At 45.1% G+C, this 26723-nt stretch overlaps 1 protein-coding gene across 2 annotated transcripts in view; it reads left to right on the forward strand.

Moving 5' to 3' along the window:
• Nucleotides 1–3116: 3116 nt before the first annotated feature.
• jarid2a (jumonji and AT-rich interaction domain containing 2a) overlaps nt 3117–26723 on the forward strand; it is a 38757-nt gene continuing 15150 nt past the window's right edge. Inside the window, exons 1-5 of one of the 2 annotated variants that reach the window (XM_076280772.1) lie at nt 3117–3728; nt 17175–17310; nt 19648–19801; nt 22331–22500; nt 25784–25969. In XM_076280772.1, coding sequence (XP_076136887.1) covers nt 3684–3728; nt 17175–17310; nt 19648–19801; nt 22331–22500; nt 25784–25969 — 691 coding nt within the window. In that variant the 5' untranslated portion in view covers nt 3117–3683. The remainder of the gene's footprint in view (nt 3729–17174; nt 17311–19647; nt 19802–22330; nt 22501–25783; nt 25970–26723) is intronic. The other variant, XM_076280773.1, reaches the window with a different exon arrangement.

The raw sequence follows: 26723 nt of genomic DNA on the forward strand, positions 1-26723 counted from the left end.
ATTCAACATTTACTGTAAATCCAGTGAAAATAAAGTATTGAGTATGGGGGTTTGTGTTTACAGTTTTGAGAAAAGGGTGGAAGGTTTCACAATTGTGAAAAACTGACAGGCATTTCAGTACTGTAAATGTTAAGTATTGCAGTCTACAGCCTAGTGTACTCTGAATGCCTCACTGATAGTTTGTGTCCATTGTTAAACCTGCACTGTTCAGCAGCATGTTTACACTCCAAACTTATAATGGTTGTGTCACAGAATTTGAAACAAGTGTGATCAATTTTGAGTCATTGTGTTTAACATGTAGCATTTGTGCTTTCTTTGTGTTTCTCTTTTGCCACTTGTGGTTATCATGCATCACAAGTGCATCACAATGAAAGAGTTTTGCAAAAAGAGTCTATGAGATCTCCAAATTGTGTTTTATATGTGAAAACTGTTTATGGTTTTGACAAAAGAGTGATCGAACAAGAAATGTGTTCTGGCAATTGATAATTTGTTTCAGAGAATGGAGTTTAGGGTTTTAGCAATTGTAAAAAACAGTAACAAAAACTTTTGTAGTTTAGCTGTGTGTGTGTGTGTGTGTGTGTGTGTGTGTGTGTGTGTGTGTGTGTGTGTGTGTGTGTGCGTGTGTGTGTGTGTGTGTGTGTGAGAGAGAGAGAGAGAGTGTGTGTGTGTGTGTGTGTGTGAGAGAGAGAGAGAAAGTGTGTGTAAAGGGGAGTGGGGATTAGAGAGTTTTATTAGTCACTTCGGAGTGTTAAAAAGCGAGACGTCTCCCTTGGGGCCTCCCCTGTCTCAACACTGAACACACAGAGCACAGACTACTGGAGTGTGACATCATGTGACATCAGACATACACCAGTACTAGAACTAAACAGATGTCATTTACACACAGCGTTGGTTGGCCTGAATGCAAACTCAAACACCCATCCTACAATATCCGTAGGCGTAAAGGATAATATTCTGCAATGCTGTGCATTATGGAAAAAGTGCTCCCCTTTCTTGTATGAACACTAAATTACTTTTTCGCTTTGCATCTAAGAATCTATACCTCCATCTTCTTCAGCAAAACCACCCCTTCACTATATGGGCCACATGCAGATGTTGCGGGATGGAGAGATATGGTTCAGACCCGTCTGTACATTCAGATGAGATAAGTGGAGGAATTCCACATCTCCCCAATCCCCTGTGCCAGCATGGCTGAATTAAGCATTTATTTTTAGAAATAATCCTTAGATTACCATGGAGAGGGGCTTGGTATAATCCTTGAGGACTCAGATTGCACTAGGGTTGGTACTCTCCCTAGAAAAGGGGGTCCCCTTTGTTACAAAGCCATTAAACTATTGTGTCAGTGGAATGGAATTCTACAGTTGTCCATTTGTTACTTTACTGATCAATGAAATGTGACCGTAATAACAATCATGCTTAAAGGCACAGTCAGTGATCATGTGTGATTTCAAGCCAATACATTTATTTTGTCACATTCAGCAATCATCTCAACACCTGCTAGCTGCCCATTCAGTGAGTGCACTGTAAGAAAGCCGGCCTCTTTAGGCAGCCCACTAGGCCCCAAGAACTGGAAACAAACAAATTGGGTGCAGTCTATCCCTCAAACAAAAATGAAACCCTGTGTTGAGTTTCTCGGGAAATACTGAAGGGAGGGGTGAGCTACCTCCAGGTGTGTTTCCTTTGGTCCTTGGTTAAAATGTAATGTACATTGTTTTAGGGGGAAAAGTGTCTGCTAATAATGTTAACAAACACAACTTCCTGTACAATCGCTGACTGCACCTTTAATATAGGCTATATCACTTCATTCAAAATGGAGGTCTTTTAATTAGAACTAGGCCTATAAAGGATTGAAACATTGCCAGACCTTACATTGCCAGAATGTGAGTATTTCCAATGTTATTGTGGGGCATGGGGACACTTGACTCAAATGATTGCCTATGTTTGGTGTCAATGAAGAGAGATGTTTGCTCTTCTTTCATGTTGCAGTTATTGGGAACATTTGAAAGAAAAACATGTTGGTAAGATGCTGTTTTGATTTAATCAATCCATTTCCCTGGACATTTATAAACATTTAAAAACATATTTCAAGGTTATAAAGGCATTCAAAAAGATAAAAACAGCAGACAACTCATATATTTTGTGTGATATCTGTGATACTCGAGAGTCATTTAAGATATTATTATTGTAATAGACATGTATAGTTTGCTGACATATTGCCCCAGTATATCAAGGGGAAATTGTTATCATGGTCCCAACCACCCGAACAGAGTTGGGTAAATCTGCCTCTTCAATTCATGAATCTCAAGCTTGGAATGAGAAAGGCATAATAAACTTGGAATATATAGGCCTACTCTATACTTGTTTAAAAATATGTTATAATTTATATAATATTTCAAATATATATTAAGTTTTACACAACAATGCCATTGTGTGCATGTTCCATTCGTTTCAATGATTCTTTCCAGGCCCTTATCTTTAAATGTTTTTTTTTTTTTTTTTTGGTCAGTTGTGCTGTATGTTTTTGTGGTATTAGCCTGCCCTGCCTCAAAGGCAAGATCCAACCACAAACTGTCTGAAGATTGCATCACAAAAAACCCCAACTGAAACATTTTGATGAGCTTCATATCTTCTGAATTGTGTAGGCTAGTTAATAGAATATAGTTAGACCACTGTTCACAGGAAGGTCACCGTGTAACAATATGAGCTTGGCAGTCATGCTACAAGGCCTGCATGCGCTATTTTGAACGAAGTGCTAGGCTACCTCGCAAGCGAAGTAAATTACAGTTAGGCTACCCCTCTTGCAACTTGATATAAAGCACACAAGACCACCGGGACAGCAACGTTTCTGCTTGTGGAAAAGGCCTTTGATCACTAATGCTTTTAGCATTGCAAACTGGCTTTACTGACGGCACTTGACCTGTTTGAAGTAACCTGATATCTGAACAATCCAGAATGTTCATGTTTGGTTCTTAATATCTTTCGGCTACCGCATATGCGACAAAATAACCTATCCTCTCCTTTTACACAGCATCGCTTAGTTTACTGAATATAGGTAGTCATCATAAAGGCTACAAATTGGGTATAGTGTTTTTGCATTTTATTGTCGACAGTAAAGTTGCAGTCATTTAAAGTTACCGCGAAATGTGGTCATGGGTTGTGATAGGACTGTGCTGCCGAAGAAAGACACGGGCAGTTCGTAATAACACTGGTGCCGAGGAGTTCGCACATTATCTGATAACAACGGGCAAATAACTCTGGACTTCATTTTAACCGAAATATAGGCTATAGCATCTACCCCGACACAATGTAACATTTAACGATATATAACCACCAAGGGGGACACTGCTGCGATTGCGGGGCTGCGCTTTCTGGAGGATTGACGACGCTTTTTGTATGCCTAATGGAAGATCCTGAAATGCTTTATCGTGGATATGCTATGCCGTTGTGATTTTTCTGGTTGAACCGGGTTTTCCTCTTCTTGGATATATATTTTGGAATCTTCGTTAAGCGATTTCTGATTCTGCAGAATCGAACACAGGGATAAAACAATCTCGGTCTACCTCGCCATATCGCTACCCGGGATTTAAATTATCACGTGTTATAACAACGGAACCATAAATAGTAGCCTACATCAAAATTAATGTGGCGACCCAATCTTTAGCGAATACAATCTGGATTGCAGAATGAGCAGGGAAAGACCCAAGAGGAATATCATTCAAAAGAAATTTGTAAGTGTGCGTTTGATTTAAATGTCTCTCTGAAAAGCTTGGAACATGGTGTTAACTTGTGCCTTTAAATGCTTACACTTAGAAATAGCCTGTCCAAAATCACCCGAGAATCATGCATTAGAAATATTAGCCTAATGTAAGCACATTTGCCATTTGTTTATGCTCTTAGACGTAGGCTATCTATCAAGCGTTGGCTTCAACCAGATGGGAGTTGCTTGTTTATTGGACGCACATTATTACTTCAGAAATGGGGCAATACGTCTGTTTATTGAGGTGTGTTCGTGAAACGGATCTCTAAGAATATCTGTAGTTGACCTCAGAATCGCTTTGTTTGCTATTCTCAGAACGCAGGCAGCCACATTTCGCCTCTGGCTTTTCCGGGTTCTTTCGCCATTCGCGACTACTAACCCGGTTTACATTGGCAGTCTTTTTGTAGTCAATTGGTTATCGAAGCACTATGATATCTTGGTGAACCCAAAACGGTCACTGAGTTCAGAGTGGTGTAGACACCAATGTAGCTTATGTTGGATTGTCTTAAGCATGTCAGTTTCGTTTAGAAAGCTGGATGTCCACTTTATAGCCTAGGTGCTGGAACCGTCTTTTAATATGATCAAATGTAGCCTTTGCTGGAACCAAAATTAGTGATTGACCTCAGGATCAGGACGCTTCATTTGAGGCCTTAAGATAGAGTTGAAGTCATTGTTCTCATTTTCCTATTCTGTAATGTAGGGATATGACTTCACACAGTTACAATTTTAGCTGCACTTTACAGTAATGGCCCAGTATTTTTTCTGTTGGAGGAAGCTATATGCTTCCTCCAACAGAAAAGGTAACCAAAGTCTCCTCACCAGTAAGACTAGTTCAGCTCAATGTCAGCAACGTGATAAGCACAACTGTGTTCACTGCCACACACAGAACACCATGGTGAGGGTGATTTGTTTGACAAATATGAGGATAAAAGATATTCTGGTAGATACTCTAGTATTTCAATAAGGAAATATGTAATATAACTGGACTATGTACATGACAGAGCTGATTTAGTGACATAGTGATTCAGTGTAAACTCAGGAGAAAAGGTGGATCAATGTATTATGACTTGATACCTTAAAGCCTTGCAGTAGGCCTGACCTACCATGCAGTTTTTCAAAGCGAATGAGCCATTGAAATCGTTCATCTGAAATATTTCCTGTTCCAACTTCTTTGTAGAGTTTATTTGGTGCTTTACATTGCTCTGTTTGCATGCGTGTAGAAAGTTAAGGCGTGGTAAATACTGTGGTGAGTCACATCTCATGATCACTTCACTCAAAAGGACTGTGCTTCACTAAATATGTCAAATCAGTGGATCAATCAGGAATTGTTTATGGATTTCTTTTATTTTCAACCAAGTTATGGAAAGCAATTTAAAGCTGCATGTGGCAGGTGAACACAAGAATCCAGATGGACCAAGTGAAAGAATACCTGTGTCGTCCCGAACATAGTGTACGTTCGGAGGAAGAACCCAACTAGTCACAGTGGACTTTAGTGTGACTGTGCTCTCGGAAGCACCTCAGCCCTTGCAGTTTAACCTCAACTCAATTAGTGTAAGACTATTATACATGCTTGGCTTAAGGAGAAGTGGATGAAAGAACAAGTGGGCCTTCGCAACTGAACTCAGCTAAAAAAGACACTTGGCTACACCAGATAAGCACATCCCTGTGATCATACACACACACACACACACACATAGACACACACACAAAGCGTGTTGTTTGCATTTTGTGACAGTGTAAAAAACCAGAGATAAAGACACCCGTTAAAGCATGTCTTCAGTGTTAAGAAACAGAGAGAGAAAGAGAGAGAGGAAGAGAAAGATGGCAGTGGAGGTAATTGGAAATGACAAGTGCGGGGGTTGGGGGGGTTGGGGGGAGCTTTGGTAGTCTGCACGGCAGTGTGGTGGTCTAAAACATAACTCAGTGCCATGTGCTCTAAAACTTAATTCATTGCCATGTGTGAGGATAAGCACAGCTGTTGCTAGGCTTTTGCAAATTTAAAGAGGCTGTCAGTGTTTGTTTGAGTGGGCACACAACTGACAAGGCCCAGTCAAGGAATCTGACCTACTGAATGGGACACACACACTCTCTCCTGCTCTCTCGTCCTGCCTTTTCCCCTTTCTATGTGTCTCTGTTTTTAAACACATACAAACACACACACACACACACACACACACACACAATCATTTTCTGTCTTTCTCCCTCTCTGTCTCTCATTCTCTTATCCTAACACTCATACAAACACACGCACACACACATGCATGCACACACACACGCACACATGCATGCACACACACACACACACACAGAGGGCTCTTTAAAGGCCACAGTGTTGCCTTGTGGCATTAAAACTTAATACCAGGCTCTGGCCTGACTCGGCTAGTATCACTATAATCTGTGTCACGCCTCTGTCAGCCTCCATCTGAACTGAGTCAACGGAGCAGAGTGGATTCTGCCGCTGCAGCCAGAAAGATGTGTTCAGCATGCTGTGTGCCCCTCTGGACAGATTGTGAGCCTGCACACCTGTAAAAGTGACCTTTATACTCCAGAGTAGGTATGGATTGCTGGTGAGGGGGGGCATGTGAACCGTGTATCTGCGGTGGACGGAATCGAACCAGCCCTACCCTCGGGAAGATCTGCTGCAGTCAGCACTTTACACTTCTATTGCCCTTCCCATCATTTGTTTTTGTTTACACAATGGCTGCACCGTTTCATTACTGCTGTTATATAATTTGATTGCAAGCAAGCGTTGTTAAAAAGAAATTATGTAACCTTATTCTGGAGTGAACCTAATGACTTTGCTCCAGCCAGATTATTGTGAGGGTTGGCAGCGAAAGAATTTTTAGTGGCGATCAAAGCTCAGTCGCTATTCAGATAATAATTATTTTGTTTGGTTTTACATAATCAGCTGTACAGGTATGAGCCTGACTATTGCCTGCAGTGTTGCTGAAGCTGGATAAAGACCTGTATACATAGTCACATAATCAACACTTCTGTTTTGTCCATTCAAATGGTTTCTACAAATTGTTTGTGTCATGTTTTGTCAGTCCAAATGGCCGGATCTAGATTTCAAATCAAATGAATGTTAAAAGTGTCCATGTAACAAGCACTTGATTACTCTCTGGTGTTTGAGCTGAGACCCTTGCAGGCCATAAATGTATGTCTTGGCTCTCCCGTCGGTGTGAGGAGGTATGGACTTTCCATGCATCACAGTCTGCTTTTGCTTCAGCTCAGCGCTTCAGCGGTTTCTTTATGTCCCCCGATTTATTCCATGCAGGGTGAGTTTTTATCTGAGGGCCACTTGTCAAACCTGTGGTGCATTATTCCTCTTGTTGCTTAACAGTGTTTGTCAAGAGCCGCTTTCGCAGCAGAGAGATCTCAGCCCTAAGAGCAGACTCCAGTCACACTACATTAACCGACACGTTAACAATGCGGGACACATGCCCTGAATTATGGGAAACATAGATTTTCACTCATCTATTTATCGCTTTCAATTTCCATGCATTATGGAAATATGGCTCGCTAATCATGCCAGACTGCCATTGGCCACAGTGGTTAAATCATTTGGGCATGGCACATAACAATAATTACAAGGAAACCAGTGCGGCTCAGAATTATTGGTTCGACTACCCTGGAAACTGCAAAGAAATGAAAAAAAAAGGAAGTGGTCTCGATGCTTGTGATGTTGGATGGGATCTGATCGTCAAACAATAGCCTAGCCTTGCCTAGTCTGACATTCTGGCAACTGTGCTGTCATTGCGTCGATGCATGCCAGAATTTAAATGTTGTGCTCAGTAGCTAAAGGACAGGGTAACAAAAGGATTATAACTACCTAGGCAGAATGATTAGTTTTCCTCCACAGCCACAAGATAGCCATTACGAGCACTTGGCTTATTCTAACTTGAGAGGAGCTACAACAAGTCTAATAGCACACCGCCAGGCAACTCCTAACGCTTCCAGATGTGTTGCAGTCCTCTGTGAGAATTTCATCTGTCCTCACAGTGGAAGCGATAGAACACCGTATATTTCATCTCTCATAACCAATACTCAACCATCCACCATTTTCTGAGGATTATTTCAAAGATGTTTATTTGGTCTTTTTTTGGCTCAGAAACATCTCTGACTGTGCTTCTCATCTGGTCGGGCGCGATGCGTGACATGCTTCTGCAGGTCCAGGTGTTTTCCATCTCAGGACACCAGGAGAGATTGGCCCTGGAGTTGGGGTTAGCAGCCCTAACAGCCTGGGGATATCCCCAGTGCAGCCCAGCCCAGCGCAGGCTACTCTCTTGCTCTGCTCTGCTTTGTGGCCTCCTGTGCTGCTGGCCTTGGCCTGAGTCTCTTCTCTCTCTATCTCTCTCTCTCTTTCTCTCTCTCTCTCTCTCTCTCAGCTTGGACTGAGCCAGGTTCTGTTTACATAGATCCTTGAGTGCAAGGCTTTCCTCCAACACTCAGCTGTTGTTAGAGGCTACGGAACAGGAACAGTGCAACTACTGTGTGACAGGCTCCTTGCAGTTTTGGCTGATCAGACCAAGTAATGGACGATGTATCTTTCCTGGTCGGTTCACATGTCTTCGGGCCTAATATATGTTAACAAAGTAATCTGTAATGTCCAGTCAGGCCCCTTGGCAGCCAGCAGCAGTTGTATCGTCAGCACTCAGTACGGTATAACTGAAACGGCCCTCCCGAGCTTTCCTCTGCTTTATATTGGGCCAACCATTCTCCCTGCCCCCCCATCCTGTTGTTGTGAGTAAATGTTTCCCTATTTGGATGGACGGCATGAAAATATATTCATCACGCATTTAAGTGAGGTCTTCGTCTTTGTGCCTTTCTATAGCCAGTTCTATTTTCTCTCTGCATTGTGTCCAAGCATCTAAGAATCGTTGTGTCATTTCTTGCAAGTCTGTTTTATTCCAATGGTAGTGTTCATCCTTGAGTTTCTCCCTGAGGTATTCATCTTGCAGTATATTTCCAGGTAGAGGAAAGCCTGTCTTAAAGGAGAAGAGGAGAGGGCAGTGACAGCTTGTCTGCTGTCAGAAAAAGGCTTTTGAGTTGGCAAAAAGATGCTCCGTCAGAGCCCAAATGCTTTTGATATAGTGCTTATGGATATGCGTCCCTGTCATTAAATTGACCTCAAATAAGAGCTATGAGTTTCAGAAAGAGGTCATTACACAATTGAGAGTGTAGTCGTGTGCGAGGCTAACTAAAGTATCGGTGTACCAGACGACTGGTAGCATAAACTCCCTGTTTGCTGTGGGAAACCACATGCGTTTTTTTGCGAAGCATTGTATCTCCTAATGCCCAAAAACAAAGACGTAAATCACCAGGGGAAATATTCCGAGATGCCAGTCATCTCTCCGAGCCCATCCCACTCCCAGACATGTCCAGCTGTGCTCTAATTAAGCAAATCACTCCTAGGATCAACACCGACTCTGCCGAGCACCTAAACAAGCTTAGCTTAATTGTATGCATTTGTGTATATGTTATGTACATTTGTGTGGTTAGGCTTGTTTCATTTGTTTCATACGTTCATATAGCCTACATGTAGGCTACTGTGTTAAAAAGAATGGCCACATCAGTATCTGAGAAGATGCTGTTTTGCCGTAAATGTAGTGTGAAATTATGCCGCTGCTCTTCCTATAGTCTGCACAGAAGCAGACCTGGTGCAGCTGCATTATGTATGTGCCCTGGACTGAAGCATGTTCCAGGCATGTCCCTCTTTGCTTTGTGCTGCCACTCTGCCTCAGAGACCTCTACCCCACTCCGGGCCCCTCTTTGTTCACACAGCCGCCCTCTCTATACAAAGGACCAGGGGATAATATTTCACAACAGGTTTAATTTTTTTTTGCTGCTTTGACAGACTCTTTCCCTCCGTTTCCTTCTCTCAGCACTGTCAGGGTGAGTTCCCATCCATTTCTGTCAAATTCACAGCTGCATTCAATACTGTAGCTGAGCAGAGAGATTTTTTTTTCTCTGGAAGTCTAATGCCACCACCATGGACTCCTTGCTCTCTTTAAGCCTGAAGACCGCAGGCACTAGAGTGAGGCACTGAGCAGATTCACGACTCGTAAGTTTTATCCAGTGACAAAAAAAGAGACGCATCAAAGCCCATGCGAGTGAATGGGCTGTGTGGGCAAGTAGAGAGTTATAGGTGCTCTTGAGAGGGGGGAAGAGAGTAGGAGCAGAAGGAGAGAGACAGAGTTAGAGAAAAAGAGAGGGGGACAGAGTAGAAGAAAAAGAGAGAGAACTGGGAGGCCATGGGCCATGTGGCTGTTGTCATGGAGAGGGAGGGGAGGAGGCGGGGCTGTGATATCTTGGCTCTCCCCGTGACAGTCTGTCTTGGCTTCTAGGTGACTATTTGGACGGTGCCGTCTGAGGGAACAAAGTGCCCTTGATAAGTGAGCTAAAACCCTGTTGTGGTGTAATCAGGCTTTTAGCGAGACCCCTGGGCATTGTCTTTTGTGTGCATTACAGCTAGTAAAATGAGGAACAAGGGCCATAAATGGTACTGCTAAGATTTGTAGTGCAGACATTTTGCCATATACATGTTTTATTTTTATCCACAAGGGGTGTGCCCAGATGAAATGTATGACAATCATGTTCTCTGAATGTGTTACATTCCATATATTGGGTCTGGTCATCGATTTGTTTTCATTTCATTAGCTGGTAGAATGAATGGTTTTATTATGCTGCTTTTCAAGCCAGGCCTTCTGAAGGAACGGCAGCATCATGATCAAAAGGAGATTTTACAATTTGTGTCTGCAAAAATAAAGCTTATTATTACATATTTATACAGCAAATTGGTTCCGCTTTCTTCACCTGGTAATTCAGATAAAATACAGCTGATGCAATTAACTCCACAGCTGGGGGGAAATCCAGCGCAGTCAACGCTTCCCCATTTCAGAACCCTTTGACTGCAGGCGGTAGATAACATTCATGCGGTGGTGGTGAGGCCAGGCCAGCAGCTGCTTAGTGGGGATCCAAACAGATTGAGACAAGTCTAAACACCTCAGTCTTGTTCTTGAAAAAGCGAAATCCATGCGTTTCATTACTTGTTTTTGGAATACGGCTTGTTGTTGTTTGTGTGTTTTTTTTGACAGAGACAAGCAGTCTCCCTGCTACTTTGTGATTGTATCTCGTAAAAATGATTAACCTGACAGTATTCCCTGCTCATCGGCGTGAAGCTCTATTCCCCTAGCAGTTACAGGAAACAGATCAGACACAAATCCAAGATGAGATACAATCACTAAATATAGCTGGAATATCAGGCCTTATAGGCTTCCTTTTGTTCAGTCTTTGAATGCACGTCGTATCACGTGAGCTTGGCATTTTCTTTTGGCCAACATAACTTTGATTCAGAGGGAAATATTCAGTCGAAGGACTTCTCCCACTTGCTGTGTAAATCCGTTGGCTGGCTGACCATAACAAACCACCCACCCCCTTTCTAAGCCTGAGTGTCATAATGGCCCTGCAGACTCAGGTTTAGTGGAAAGTATTCACCTCCTCTAGAGCTAACCTTGATGTCCGTGTGAAATTTAGGAAAGTGGCGTGTCACTCCCGCTTCTGTAAAGGCTCACAGGAATTCCTGTCTCCTTGCCGTGCGAGCGGGCGAATGAGAGCTCCCAGGAGCTATAACCGCACGCACGCACGCACGCAAAAAAAAAAAAGAGTGGTGCTGTCTGTGTGCCACTCTTTCTGTGTCTGTGTGCCACTGGCTCTGGTGTCTCAGAACAAGGTCACGTTCGACATGTTGGCAGAGGCTTGCTAGGGCCTGCTGCTGCCGCCACTGCGGCTGCCCGCACGCTTCTGTTTTTATGTGGCCGTGGAGCTCGGCCAACAGGGTGTAATAATGTTGATGTGTTCTGCTTAATCTGCTGCTTGACTGATACTGTGGCCAGCTGCCGGCCACTCAGGAGAGACCCAGAGCCGGACAGATTGAGCGTTGTTTATTTGTGTAGTCCACCCCACAGGCCCAGTCCAGACCAAAAACACACAGTGGACAAGTTGGATTTTGCCAGATGGGTGAAGCAAAAGTATTGATTTTGATTCGTTGGCTTCTAACAAGAGCTAACAAGGGATTTTTGCCTTCTAGTCATGCTTCTCATCTGCACCAGAGGTTTCAGGTGGTCAGAAGTAATAGTGATATTCACCATCACTGGTATGCCATACAAAGAGATTTGGTAGGTCTTGTAAGTGACACATATATTGCAATTCTGTAGGCCACATAGTCTTGTTTTAACACCAAAATATTTTAAACATTGAAAGGATAATTGAATAAGGAGCATGTTTAAGCTTGTAGATTAAATATATTCTCCCTCAGTGTAGAAAATCAGAGAGTTGACTTACTGCTCGACATTTTAGATAAATAATGGAGAATAATTATCAGTGGGAGAACAAATGTGCTAAAAAATATTCTGTCTACTTATTATGCTGACTTCATTTCTTATTAGTCACAGAGGGGCATTCATTTTTAATGGTGATCCATCCTTGTAAATGGAAGTGGATAAGCTAATATTTCTAACAATGGGATTTTGAAAATAGGATCCCAGCGTTCGCTCATTTGCGTCTTTCGCACATGAGTCATTTGTGTTCTTGTCAGGTTTGTGGGTTGTGACGAAGCGATGCAGTTGATACTCGCATATTAACCTCGTAGACATAGCATGTTTATTCAAAGAGGAATACCCCCCCCCCCCCCTCCCAGACAGACAGACAAACAGACACACACACACATGCATGCACACACATACACACACACACACACACACATACATGCTAACTGGCACACTGTCCTACTCAAACAACATGGCAGTATTGAGATGGTGGTTGTGCCTGGATCAATGCCACCTTGTGCAATTCACAGTGCCTACAAGGCAAGTCTGTCCATTCGAGCTGTCCTGTTCCATTGGGTTTGCTTTGACAGGTTATCTGTATGCAAATCTGGAACAGCGTTGCTTGAAAAGTGCACAAAATTGTTTCTAGTCTGCTAGCAATTATAATGTAATCCCTGTCAGCGCTGGGCATTATGGTTTGGCCGTTTGCGCGAGTATCACTTTCATTATGTGAGCCTAAATGCCTCCTCATCCGTTTGCGTGGCTGCTGAAGACAGTCCAAACCTCAGGGCTTTCCCTCAAGTGTGTTAGTCACAGAGGATCAGCTCATCATCTGCCACTCATAAAGAAATTGAGTCTCTGATGAGGCAGAGGATCTGCACTGGACACAATGTGGAAGCTATTCACTGGTTCAGTCCGTAGCCTTATTCACCCTGTGATAACAGAGAAGTCCTCCAGCCATGTTTGAAAGTATTATATTATTTTAAGAGAAACCTAGCAATCAGTGTTTTGCTGGATTTTAACTCTTTGCAATGAGGTAAGCAATCATTTACCGAGCTCTCTGAGGCCTGGCTTTGAGTGAAAACATACCTCTCCCAGGCTGGTGTAGGACTTCATTTGCTCTGAACCAGTGAATGTTTTAATCATACCACATTGTCTGGCATGGGTTCAGGCTCTCCTCTGCAAAGCACAGGTCTGGGAGAGGAAGGGAGACTCCATGGAAATGGATGAGGACATTAAAGGCAGAACGTGAGGATATTGCAGTTGGCACACAGGAAACTGAGATTCTCCGAGGGTACCCGGCGTGTCAGAGATGATTAGGTATTTAATTTAACCTCCGTTTTTGGAACCGAAGTAAAGGAAATTCAGCTGAAATAGATTGTTTCACGTGGGACTCAGCGAATGCATTGAACACTGCACGCATGCACATGTGCAGACTGAAGGTGCTCTGTTTGGCGTCTCTGATTAGAACGTCACTCATTAGGTTCTATAGACCCTTTCATGGAATTTTCATTATCAGCATCATAGTTGGCCCCACAAGACTTCCTTTTTAACATTCCATATGTTATCTTAATGCAGAGGAAGTAGATTGGGGCCCAAATAGAATGTTCAAGCATTGTTTTTGTTTACCTTGTTGAAAGGGTCCATACAGTGGAGAAGCAGTGATCTACATTTATTTGATCAGAGAGCAGGTCCAGATAGACCGTTGTTCTCACAGAAGGATTATGGAGGAGGAAGTAGGAAGGAGAGAGAGAGAGAGAGAGAAGGAGGAAGTGCTGTGCTGCTTCTCATTCAGTCAGCTAAAGTCTCCTCAATTTGCTCTGGTTTACTGAGCTGTAAAGTGGTGCGGATCGAGACTGTGGCGACATTCACTCATTTACTATTGCTGATGAGGCTCTCTTGTACTACATCCAAGATAACTCTCAAGGATCACACACAGTTAGGTGTGTAACACATCCAAAATAACTCTCAAGGATCACACAGTTAGGTGTGTAACACATCCAAGATGTAGCTCTCAAGGATCACACAGTTAGGTGTGTAACAGACAGACAGGTTTCATATTGTTATCTTGTGTCTATATCACTCAACTGCCGCAACCCCTTTCACATGCATCTCTCTTTGTCATTGTGTCAACAGCAATATCTCATCAACTGTTTAATTCCCATGCCCTTGAGATGGGGGCCAATGTAGGCTCACTTGTAGGACAAAGACCTGAGCTTTAAAGACCAAGCCCAGGGGACCCCACACTTAACCACAAAACAACTGACCTGTCTCTATTGTGTTGACGGTTGGTCAGTTATGCATGCCACACATACCACACTCTCCGCAGCCCTGAACAACACGAAGAAAGATGGCGCTCGGAGTGAAGCATGCTCATGTTCGCCGGCGTAAAGTAGTTGTCATTATTGTCAAGGGTGTGACTCATGGGCTAAGGAGACTTGTTTATAATTTGGTGTTCCTTAAGATCAAATGGATGGAGCTATTCATAAATTAAACATGTGTCGGCTTACATAGTCCCTGTGGAAGGAGCAGGAATTTGAAGCACATGCCTGAATATATATGATGAATGCTACTGTGAAAGTATGTTTGCCAACACCACGGCTCTACGTGGCTTAGAACAGTCTAGAAGTGCTCATGTATTGATTGTAGGCCTGGCCATGTTTCATTTTATGTGCATCGGTAGGCTTGAGTATGTGTGAAAAGCCATACAAGCTTGAAAGGCAAGAAAATGTTTTCTTTATGGACAAAGAAGTTTCATCCTCTTAGCAGGGGGTAATTAATCACTGGTATGCAGTAGTGTTTTTTCCCTGGGAGCAGAGTGTGTGCCATACAGTCTTTTAGAGGAACACGTTGTACAGCCCATTGAAATCGGCGGCTATTTACATCTGGAGAATTCCGCAGTGTATCGCTGCCTTCCGCGCTGGGGGGGGCAGGGGGGGTGGGGTAACCGGCTTCTCTCTTTTCTTAACCAGCCAGGCCGGCTCCCGCTGGCTGTGCTGAATGATATGTGAGTGTAACAGGAGACCGGTGCCCCCCCCCCCCTCCCCGCACTTGGACATTGCCCAAAAGTGTTGCATTGTTGGTACAGTAGGGTTGACCCACAGTATTATTTTTCTCTGGGTTTGAACAGACTCCAGAAGGTATTTTGGCTTGGGTTGGTTGAAGCCAGCTGACTCAGGGTAAAAAAGGGGAGGCCTCACACACACACACACACACACAGACACACACACACACACACACACAGACACACACACACACACAGACACAGATATATACTCACTCACAGAATCGCACACTCGGATGTGTGTGCCCCTTTATGTGAGAAAGTAATCGAGTGTGTGAAGAGCTTTCAGAGAATCAGGAATTGTGGGAAGCAGCTGGGGGAAAGCCGTGGAGCAGGAAGTGGGAGCCATCTCGCTACTGGGAGAAGAATGTGTATTGTACAAACAAGCTGTTCGCCCACAGGGAATGTGTGTTATCATAACAGCTAGCATGCGTGTTGTGATAGCAGTCAGTATCTACAGTAATAAGGATCCCTCTGACACGTGCCTGCTGCTGCTGCTGCTGCTGCTGCTGCTCTCTCACCGATGAGAGAAGCCTGCTGCTGGAGTGTGTGTGTGTGTGTGTGTGTGTGTCTATTTTTAGCCACGACAGTTCATCGCAGACAGTGTGGCGGTTTCCTTTGTTTCTCCTAAAAAATGCACATTTATTCTGCCCGAGTGCGCTTTTGTCTCCGCGGTGAATCTGACACATCTCGTCTTGTGTGAATCACTTTGTGATTTTAATTTCCTCTACACGGCCACTGTTCACAGATTATGCCATCGTCATATCACTGGAAGAGCCCTATAAGAGGATTGGTGTCCTTTTTGACATTGATATATTTCCCCACCCCAGGAACTGTTATTCTATAGGTACTGAATATGTATTTCAACAGATATGAGAGCCCTCTGGGTTCACAATGTGTGTACGAGCATTTTGTTCACTTTGTTTAAGCATTTCAAGGGTTTTTACATGTATCACATATCATTCACTTTGTGCTTTGTGCTTGAAAAGTGCTATATAAATAATATTATTATTATTATGGGGAAGCAGAGTTCAAACGAATAAATAAGTAAATAACCGGACTAACGCGCTCAACACCTTGGTATATTCACATCTGAGGGCTAAATCCTCCTGAGTGTCAAAATAAACTTCAGAATTAAAGGATGGCACTCACAGTTCTTATTGAAACGTTTTTAATCGCCCTACAGATGCCCTTCTTCAACGTGATTATGGCGATTTCACCTTTGACACCTGATAGGCTTAAAGCACCTATTCACCATCCCAGAAGTGGCCATCATGCCTTTGTGGAATGCCTGCATACTGTATCTGTGGGAGGGTCCGTTTGAGCTCTCTCGCTCTCTCTCTCTCTCTCTCTCTCTCTCTCTCTCTCTCTCTATCTCTCTCTCTCAACCAGTTTGGTCAGTGATGATGTAGTCTCTCTGTAGAGACACACCTCACCTCTATGTTTAGGCTCCAGTTCCTCCAGGATTTCTGTGTGTGAAAGCACATCAAGGGCAGTGAGGTCTCGAGGGCTCCTGGTGTCTTCACCTACACAGGCCTCATCTACATTGTAGCTTGAATGTTATTCCTCATTTGGATAAAAGCATCTGTTAAATGAATAAATGTAAATGTAAGCTGTGTCCAGAGATTTTCCAACATGTCTGGCATCCTCTCAACATTAAAATTAGACCATCTCCAGTAAGATTATGAAGGTTAGCACACACATCATTATACCAGACTAGCCTACTTCAAGTGGGGAATATCCAGTAGAATACCTGAAATTTCTTGTCACCGTGCCCTCACTGCAGTGACAGTGACACTATATGGCCGGTGAAGCTCTCCATAACAGGTCTGCTGTAATGAAGCTCTCCATAGTAGGTCTGCTGTAATGCTGTCTGTCTATTTCTGTCTCCACTAGCATGGCCCTGTGGATCTCTGCATTCCTCAAATGCAGCTGTTTTTTGGGTTGCTCCTCTGTGTGCTGCCTTGGGATACTGCTCTGGGTCAGGCTCATCCTGTGCTGTGCTGTGCTGTGCTCTCCTCTGCAGGATGATAACGATGGCATCCCCTGGTCGGAGGAGCGCGTGGTGCGCAGGGTGCTCTACCTCTCCCTCAAGGAGTTCAAGAGAGAACAGAAGAGCAAAGTGCTGGGGAAGGAAGGCCACGGCAAGGGGGGCATTAATGGTGAGTGGACAATCATCGTAATAGCTTGTTTAGCACGTTTGCATGCTTTACAATTTCATTTTTATCGAAACACACACACACACACACACACACACACACACACACACACACACACACACACACACACACACACACACAATCACACTTTATCTTTTGGTCTTCCTCCCTCCCTTTCTTCTTCTCTCTCTCTCTCTCTCTCTCTCTCACACACACACACACTTTTCATACAATATTTCATACAATATAGCATACAATGATTTCAGTCTTCTGGCATTTTAAGACTCACAGAGATTATATTTGCTGTTGTTGTTTTCTACAATCATTTTTGTCCATCTGTAAATACTCCATTGCAATAATAATAATTCGCTAGTGAAACATTTTGCACAAGGGTCCTTTCATTTTTGTCCATAGCTCTGTTTCAACTCTGAGTGCCTTTGCCTGCATATATCAAATTGAAGGTGAAATCACTGATGTTTAAGGAATTCGACTCCAGTAAAACTGCATGAACCGAATTTATTGTAACAGGCAGCGTACACACTGTCGTAGACACTGCTCCGCTAAATTCTGTCGCTGACACATAGTTGCAAAAAAAAGGAGTTGACAGAAAAGGATGCTGTTGTCTGAATCACTTTGGAAACAGTGGAAACAGGCAGCAGTGGTAGCCAGAGAAGAGTCTGCTTTCATTTCCTCTTATTGGGGCTCCATTGGAGGCGCTTTCTAGATGCCGCAGGCATATCTCAGGGCAGCCTCGACTGTCTCCGTCTCAGTCTGAGGCCCAGCGGTAGCCTGACCTTCTCCAGAGCAGTGGGAAGCTGTCCTCAGATCAACACTCGTCTCGAAGGAGCGCTCTCTTCTCTTATCGTCTCATTAGGACGGCAACGTGTTGCCCAGGAAACCCACACACTCAAAGCCTCTCTTAATCTTCGGAGTGGGTTTTTTGTCACCAATTGTCTTTTTTTTATTTTTTTTTAACAAAATCCTTTTAAGTTCTCATGCTTTATCTTGTGTAGGACATCTATATTCCCTTGCCACTACTGTCTCTATTTTGGGAATATCACAGTTAAATGGATGAAAAGCATTGTTTGTGGGCCAGTCGTGGATATATTCCAAAAAAGAGCTCTGCTCCAGTCAGGCAGCACTGTGGACACTGCTGTCTTCCCATGATTTTCTATTTTTCTGGCCATTCATTTTTCCAGCTTATTAGACTCACTATTACTTCTTCTGCCATGCTTGCTCCCACTCTTGAGTTTAGTAAGGCAAATTAGGGCCAGAATAAAGCCCTCTCTGTATGGTTTCATTTTCTGAGCCTGGTTTTATTGCACCCTACCAGTCTGAGTCATTTTTCCTCTAATGGCCCAGAGGTGCCCAGAGCAGAGCGCGCTGCCAGCCGGTCAGTCTGCCAGCCAGCCGTGCTTCAGAGGGAGATTAGAGCACGAGGGCACCAGTGACCTGCTCGGCCCGGCCTGCATGGCACTGCACCTGCATCTGCAGACAAAAAGGGCAACTGGCGGTGGGTCAGTGTAATCATAGCATAGTCAGTGGCATAGTAGATGAGTAAAGGCCTACAAACGATACTCTGTGATACCGATGGAGTTCATCTTTATTGACATTTTCTATTGTTAGAAAGGACTGTTTTGCAGGGTGTGTGTGTGTCTGTGTGTGTGTGTGTGTGTGTGTGTGGGTTGGGGGTGGTGGTTTTGATCATGCGTAGGACAGGGTGCTATTTCGGTTTTAATGGACTGTTTCCTCTGTGGCTAAGAAAAAAACAGAAGAATTTTGTAGAAGTAGTTGTCGCAATTATACTTCTTCAATGGGGCTTTTCTTCTTTGTGTCAGCGATAACAAGGTGTGCTGATTTTTTACAGCTTGTTCAGAAAATCATTTTGTGAAAATTGTTTGTAGGGACATTCAAAAAAAGCATTTGAAGTTGGCATAAATGAATTGTGGACTTTAAATGTAAACTGATTAAAGAACAGGCAGTTAGTAATCATTGGCGAGCCATTTCGAAATGAAATGCCGTAATCGCACATAAAAGCTGGAAAACCTTCCTCCTCGTCTGGCCCAAGTTTCTCCACCGGGACTTTTGTTGTCCCCCCCTCCTGGCCCGGCCTCTCTCTTTAATTCTCCGCAAGACTGTGACTCACATCAAGGTGGCTAACTTGCCAGGAGTTCTCAAGGAATTCTCCAAAGCCCTGGCAGAGAGCCCTGTTAGGGTGCTGTATGAAGGAGAGGGTGAGAGAGAGACAGACAGGGAGAGAGAGAGAGAGAAAAAGAGAGAGTCAGACTTCAGACTGTCCACCTCTGTCAATCCTAAATATGTCATTGTTTTTCCTCTCAGGTGTTTTAGCAAATGGCCATTTGAGTGGATCGAGTTCCAGGTCAACAGCGTCCAAAGGGTTCACGGGCAGCTCCAAGGTGGACCGCTCCCGTCGCCTGGCCCCGAGTCATGATGGAGTCAGCGAATCCTCAGAGGAGGGGCCCGTCCGCAAGAGGTGAGGTTGACCGTCACAATGTTAATTCCTAAACAATACACCAGAAATGTGTTTGATTACAAGGAAGTACAAGGCAATGAATATAGTGAATGTCAAGCACAAAGCACAGTTCCAGAGACCTCTTTTTATTCCTGATCATTGTGACCGCAAAATCAGCAATCTTTTCAGGCAATCTAAAAGGCATTACAAGAATGCCAGCCACTAATTTCGAACAAAGTGGATGTGTTTGGAACGAGAGAGAGAGAGAGAGAGAGAGAGAGAGAGAGAGAGAGAGGCAACAGAGGCAATGATTGCCGCTCTCTTTTGTAGTCTCAGCAGAGGACTGCCAGAGATGGACGCGCGACACGCGGCTTTTCCCTCGATGCGTCTGCGGTGAGCTTGGTGCAGGTCCAGTGTGGTGATTAGCGGAGATGGCTGATAGGCAGCGCAGAATGGACCAGTCTAAATGTCACAGTACTTACCGCTATTTGCTTCTCTGACCTTTCTCCAAATGGCTTCTTTTGTTGTTTTTTTAATATGCACACATGGTGTCGTATTTGTATCTCCTTATTCCTCATTTACTGTGACAAGATGGCATTAAAAACACAGCTTTTTTTTCTTGTAGTGTTTGTCAGATGGTCAAGTGAATTACCCTTTTGGCGAGGAAAGGTTTCGTGGAAAAATGGCATGTCTTAAAATGCTTGTCCTAATTTGTTTAGGCCTGTAGATTTGTGTGTTGTGTAAGGACAGAGGAGGTTGCACTTCTCCCTTGTAAGGACCCCTTTTTTGTAAGTGTAGAATGAAGAAATCCATTTCAGAAAGGCAACTAAGCGTGCAATGTAGACGGCTGAAGTGCAGCAGGCTAGCTTATTTCTGCTGTAAAAACCCATTTAGAAGACAACAGGACACTGTCCACTGTGATATGTTTATTTTCTTGTATGTTGTTCTGTGATGTTTTTATACAGCCTGGCAGCGAGTGATGTAATGGTTGCTTACATCAATTTGGCAGTTACTACTACATCAGTTTTGCTGAATGTGTGTCAGCTTTCCTTTTCAGGGCATGATTATGAGAGTATAATATTTATACAAAACATTATTTCACTGTAACAGTATCCACTAAAGGCCATGCCTTAGCAATTGTGTGAAAAGATTGACTTCTGGGGCACATACTAATTTTGGGGAAATGTCCTCCTTGGACCACAATCAGGCTCGAACTGAATAAGCTACTGAATGTGTTCGACTGCTAACCGACAGCTGATACTAATTAACGTAAATGCTGCCGCAGTTACAGATTCGATTGCAGCTCGTTTCGGGCTCAAGCATCCCAGGATGGCAGAGCTGTGAATTTTAACAAGGGGGAAACAGATACCCCTACTGCTGCTGCTGCTGTGGCTGCTGCTGTTGTGTCGTGCGGCTGGCTGTTATTAGGACTGTTGTGTGGTGCAGCTGACTGTTATTACTGCCGCAAACTTCGCCGGGTGTTATTCTCCCGGTGCCTCAGATTCTCACAGGTCTCTTTTCCGATCAAGACATGCGGCGGTGTCAAAAAAAACTCGCCTGCCGGTGTAATTATCACATCCCTCTCATCTGGAGGCAGGAAGCGCTGTCTTGCCTCCCTCTTGAGATGTCTTCTCTCCCTGCACAAAAAAGGGGGTTGAATGAAAAACTGGGCCATTCTGGAAGGAAATGACTTTGTATGAGATAATATCTCGAGATACCCTGCGGATTTTTGATGAGGCTATTTCTCCCTCTCTCTCTCTCTCTCTCTCTCTCTCTTTCTCTCTAGCTCTCTTTTTCTCTCTTTTCTCCTTCTCCCTGATATGATTGAGTAATATAGTCTTGGGGTCTGAGAGGGTTAAAGCGAAAGGTTAATGTATACACACAGGCGATGCGACGCAATATGATGGTGAATGTGCTCAGGGGGAGAGCTTGCGCGCGGGGCCGAGCTCCTCTGGTCCCTGTCCAGACCCTCCAGCCCGCTGCAGGCCAGAGGGGGCTACATAATTGCCCAGCTGCTTCAGCCCCCCTGTGCCGCTTTGCCCGCCTCTGTGCAGAAATAGCAGGTAGCCTGCCTGAGCCTCTAATAATTTATACCACTGGTGAGGCACTGGAGCCATGTCTGATCCATACCCAGCACTCATGCAAAGACCATTGGTGTCAAATATACAGTACGCTTTCCCCCTTTTTCATTATATTTAATGGCAAAAGCTGTTATTAGAGTGAATTCTAAGTGTTAATAAATGGGTTCACCTTGTCAGAAATACATAGAGGTATATGCTCTTATTTGTATATGTTTTGAAAGGCATAACTGGTGTGTGTGCTTAGTTGTATTTTTGTATTGTATATTGTATTAATGTATTGCATTTCTTTGCTGGAACACACAAATAATGTATAATAAAAAATGAAAAAAAGCTATATGCAAATAGGAGTATTTGTTTTAGTTTGCTGGTGCTAGATAAATCATTGGTCAGGACGTCTGTGTTGAGTGCCTGTCTGTGTCCTTCCCCTGTGGCCAGTGGTCCTAATGTCTCGTCCCTCTCTGTCCCGCAGGCCCAGACTGCAGGCCCAGAGGAAGTTTGCCCAGTCCCAGCCCAACTCCCCCACCTCCACGCCGGTCAAGATGGTGGAGACCATGCCGCCTAGCCCCGTGCCCCCTCTCAGTGAGCTCTCCAAGCGCCGGCCCAAGACTGAGGACTTCCTCACCTTTCTCTGTTTACGAGGTAGGCCTCACCGAGCTGACGTTCCCTCCTCCTCTTCCTCCTCCTCCTCGTCCTCCTCCCCATGCAAACCGTGCACATTCGATTCTAACTGCTGCTGTGATGCTGTCGTTTGGCCCATCGTGACTCCGGCGCACACAGCAGTAACAACAGAAAAGCTCTTTCTGCAGGGCGTTTATTTTGTCCTGAAACTTCACCCTGCCGCCGTCCCAGGATGCTGCTGCTTTGTTAGCGCGGTTTATTTCCCTCCAACCCTCTGGGCCAGTAAAGAGGAATGCAGGTGGGGGTGGTGGTGGTGGTGGTGGACAGCGACGGAGAAAAAAGACTGGCCGGAGAGTACGTCTCATTTTTGCGACACACTTTTCAAAGTCGTTTGAAGGTAGCCGTGTTTTTACTGGCGTGTCCCGCGCTGCGCTGCGGAGGCATCCGCTGACGTTATTTACGGCGCGTGTCTGTCTGCTGGCTCGCCTCCCGGGGCCCCGTCAGAATTATAGGCAGCCGCTCGCGCTCGCGTGCAGAGTAGAGTGGAGCGGGTGCGGTGCGGTGCTGTGCGGTGCGGAGCGCCACTTTGGGTCTGTTCTTAACCTCACTCTCAGACCCAAATCAGTGTTTTCCCTAAGCATCAGTGACAGCTCTCCTTTCGCCCGTGCCGTGCCCGGTGCCAGGATTTGTTTTCGTGGCTTTATCTGATTACATCGTCATTGGAGGGGGTTGGGGGGTTGGAGAGGAAGGGGGGTGGGGGGGGGGGGTGGGGGTGGATGTTTGGAATGTGCACCCTCTGTGGCTGCCCGTTCATTCAGGGCTGCTAGTTCTGTTCATCAGTCACCCCGGGCAGGTAGCGTCTGCTGGTGTCTGTCATCACAGACGCACTGTCTCAGGTTTCCCTCCTCAAGCTCTCTCTCTCTCTCTTTCTCTCTCTCTCTCTCCCTCTCTCTCTTTCTCTCTCCCTCTCTCTTTCTTTCTTCTCGGGGCTTTAACCTTATGAGAATTAATAAACCTGAGACCAAATGTCTAGACCGTATTAAGATAGTTCTTTTATGCTGAGGTCAGTTTCTGAAAAGCGCTTTTAAGTATTTTTTTTCCTTCCCCTCAGAAGGGCTTGGCAGCAGTATTTCCATGCGGTGAATGACTGATCACAGCCGACAGGAATACGATGAGGTGCTTTATTGTGTCTGAGCGCGACGCTCATTTACCCCCCCTCCATATCCTGTTTCGCTCCTTGTAGCATCTAACCGGAACAAAGATGTCTGAATAAAATCAAATTAACTCTTGTCCACATGCACACACACACTCACACTCACAGACACACACTCTCTCTCTCTCTTTCACTCCCTTCCAGTTTCTTTCTCTTCTTCCCTCTCTCTCTCTCTCTCTCTCGCTTCTCTGTCACACACACACACTCACAGAAGGCTCTGCAAAGTCATGGAGCCCACTGATTAGATTTCCCTTTGACTCTTGGCGGAGGGCAAAGTGGGTTAATGGATTTCCAGACATAAAAAAGCGAATCAAAGCATCTCTTCCACTAGACCTGACCCCTCCCCACCACATCATCACTGACCCTTGTCTGCTAGTTGGCCATCACCGGTTAACACCCCCCCCCCCCCCTCCTCCCAATTCCCATCCGTCAACCCCCCGGTTCAGTGAGCAGGTGCGGAAAAGTATACTGCGTTATTTGAACTGTACGCTGGTTCATCGCAAGTGTCATCAGCAACTGTGGCTCAGCCAGAAGAATCCAGTTAAAACTCATTACAATGACAGTCATCTCTGTGCAAGGGCTTGCAGACTCTCTAGTGCTCTGAATGCTGGTCCATGATGTCCATGACAGGGGACTGTGTTGGGCACACCAACTCATAACAGGATTTGTGGTCTTTGTGGTACGTTTTGAAGTCCCTGCAAAAAGAAAAACAGGTTTGAGGCCCCAGTTGCCAGTAAAAGAGAGGCCCCACTTCACGATGGGAAAACTCCCGGACTGTATTAGGGACAGTAGAAGACCGTTGAAGAGGCCTCTCTCTTTGTTAAATGTTTATTTGGCATGAGTAATTTGCCAGCTGTCATCAGCTTCCACAGCATAACAGATTTGCCATAGAAAAAATACCCCATTATTGTTTTTTTGATAATGTAACTTCATGAGCACTGTCATGTAAATAGGTTATATCATACTGTATGCACAGACATGCTACTGCTGTGCAGTAAATAGGTTACAGCAAGAATATTATTTTATGAAAAAATCCTATTTTTTTCTTCCCAAATTACATGCTACTCCTGAAAGCCATATCTATTCAGTGACCTGCCACACTGTTGCAATGACGAAGGCTTGTTGCGCTTGTCCTGTCGGGCCGAGGACAATAGTCCAGAGATTTAAAAGCCCAGGACGTCCATCAGAGATGAAGGATGGGATTAACCCTCTACCCCCCAAGCTATCAGGAGGCCCAGAGACACCGTCTGAATACCGGCCAGTCCTGCTGTCACATAGAGATTACCTCTTGTCAAGGGGATGTCCTGACCTCTCCCATGCCTGCCCAGGGAGGCCCCCAGTGCTCTCTCTCCATCTCGCTCTCTCTCTCCATCTCTCTCTTTCCCTCTTTCGCTTTCGCTAGATGGCCCTTCCCAGAGCCCCCCCCCCCCCCCCCCTGATTTGGGATCACATGCTAGCACATGCTAGAGTGCTGGACTCGATGACCTTCCCCTCTCTGCCCCCACCACCCCCCGAGATAAATGGCTATTCATGGCCTCCGAAGCGGCCGCTCTGACACAGGCCCTCCATTGTGAGGCCGATGGCGGCCAGGGGGCCCGAGGGGCCGGGGGAGTCTGGCCCTCCGGCGTGGATAAGCGCCGGCCCAGATGAAGGGAGGACGGGGCTGACCAACACCGATTCTGACTCCAGCGTGGCCGAGACATTAGCTGCTCGACTGGACCCCCTCAGGGCCCGTCAGCGGAGACTGGGTGTTATGACGCCCCCTCGGCCCCCACAGGCTGTCTGAAGGGGGGGACACATTTCCTCCTTTTCCCTCCCCTTCCTCCCTGTTAAGAGATATATGGTGCTATCATGGGGAGAGGTGTATATTACATGGCCAGTCCTCCCTCTATCTCTCTCTCTTTCTCTCTTTCTCTCTTTATCTCTTTCCACTCTGCCCCCACCCAATAATCTCTGCCTTTTATTTTCTCCAACTCTCAGAATTTTCCTTCCTTTGGCTTCCTTCTCTCTCTCTCTCCCTCTCTCTCCCTCTCCCTTGTCTATCTTTCTCTCTCTCGTATCTCTAATTCCTCCTCCGTCTCTTTGGTGCAGGTTCTTCGGCGTTACCCAGCAGCATGGTCTACTTTGGTACTGCCCAGGAGGACGCCGACGTGGAGGAGGACGACGAGGAGGGGGATCAGGAGACGGAGGCAGCGGGCAGCGAGGCGTCCACGTCCTGTCAGTCCACACCGCGGAAACACAAATCACCTGGCAAACCCACCGCCAACGGCCACGGTAGTTGTACACACCCCCTCCACACACACACACACACACACACACACACACACACACACACACACACGGGACAGATTTATTACCTTTATGTAAGTCTTTAAACAATCACATTTTTATGAAATAATGCAAATTCTCCCCCTGAGTAGCCATTGGTCAGCTACTACAGGTTTATCCAGTCCAGGGCCAGTTCTGCTTGGTGTGTTTGAACAGGCCAAAGTGTTCAGGTTTTATTATTTCTCCGTGTCCGCGGACGACCAGCAGCCGGCAGAAGGAGCCATTTGGTTCCCATTTTGAGGACCCCAGTGAGCAGTGTAGGGAATAATGGCCCTTGCTTTTTGCCACAACATGAAGTTAATGATCCATGTCCACACTCATCAGAGGCCATGGCTACATGCTCTCACTCTCCTTCCCTTTTCCTCTTACACTCTCTCTCTTTCTCTTACTCTCTCTCTCTCTCTCTCTCTCTCCCTATTTCAAACACAGCTGAGGCTGAGGGTACACTGAATGGAAACCTTCCCCAATGCTCAGGTGATAAAAGCATCAGAGCCATATGGAACAGGAGAGAAATATGAGCGGAATCATTCTCACTGGACCTTGTCTAAACACACACACACAGACACACAGAAGAATAATTCAAGAAAGACTCGATTCAAGGCAATATATGAAAAACTTAATCTGCAAGTGCAGTAAAATACATACACCCAGTAGCATTCCCAAAAGATTTCCCTATCTAGTGTTATGTTGTTTTTTTTTCAGG

The sequence above is a fragment of the Alosa pseudoharengus genome, unplaced genomic scaffold (assembly GCF_046254945.1).
Source record: "Alosa pseudoharengus isolate Yale_2024_CS ecotype anadromous, Long Island Sound unplaced genomic scaffold, YU_APseudo_1.1 YU_APseudo_1.1_scf_12, whole genome shotgun sequence".
NCBI lineage: Eukaryota > Metazoa > Chordata > Actinopteri > Clupeiformes > Clupeidae > Alosa > Alosa pseudoharengus.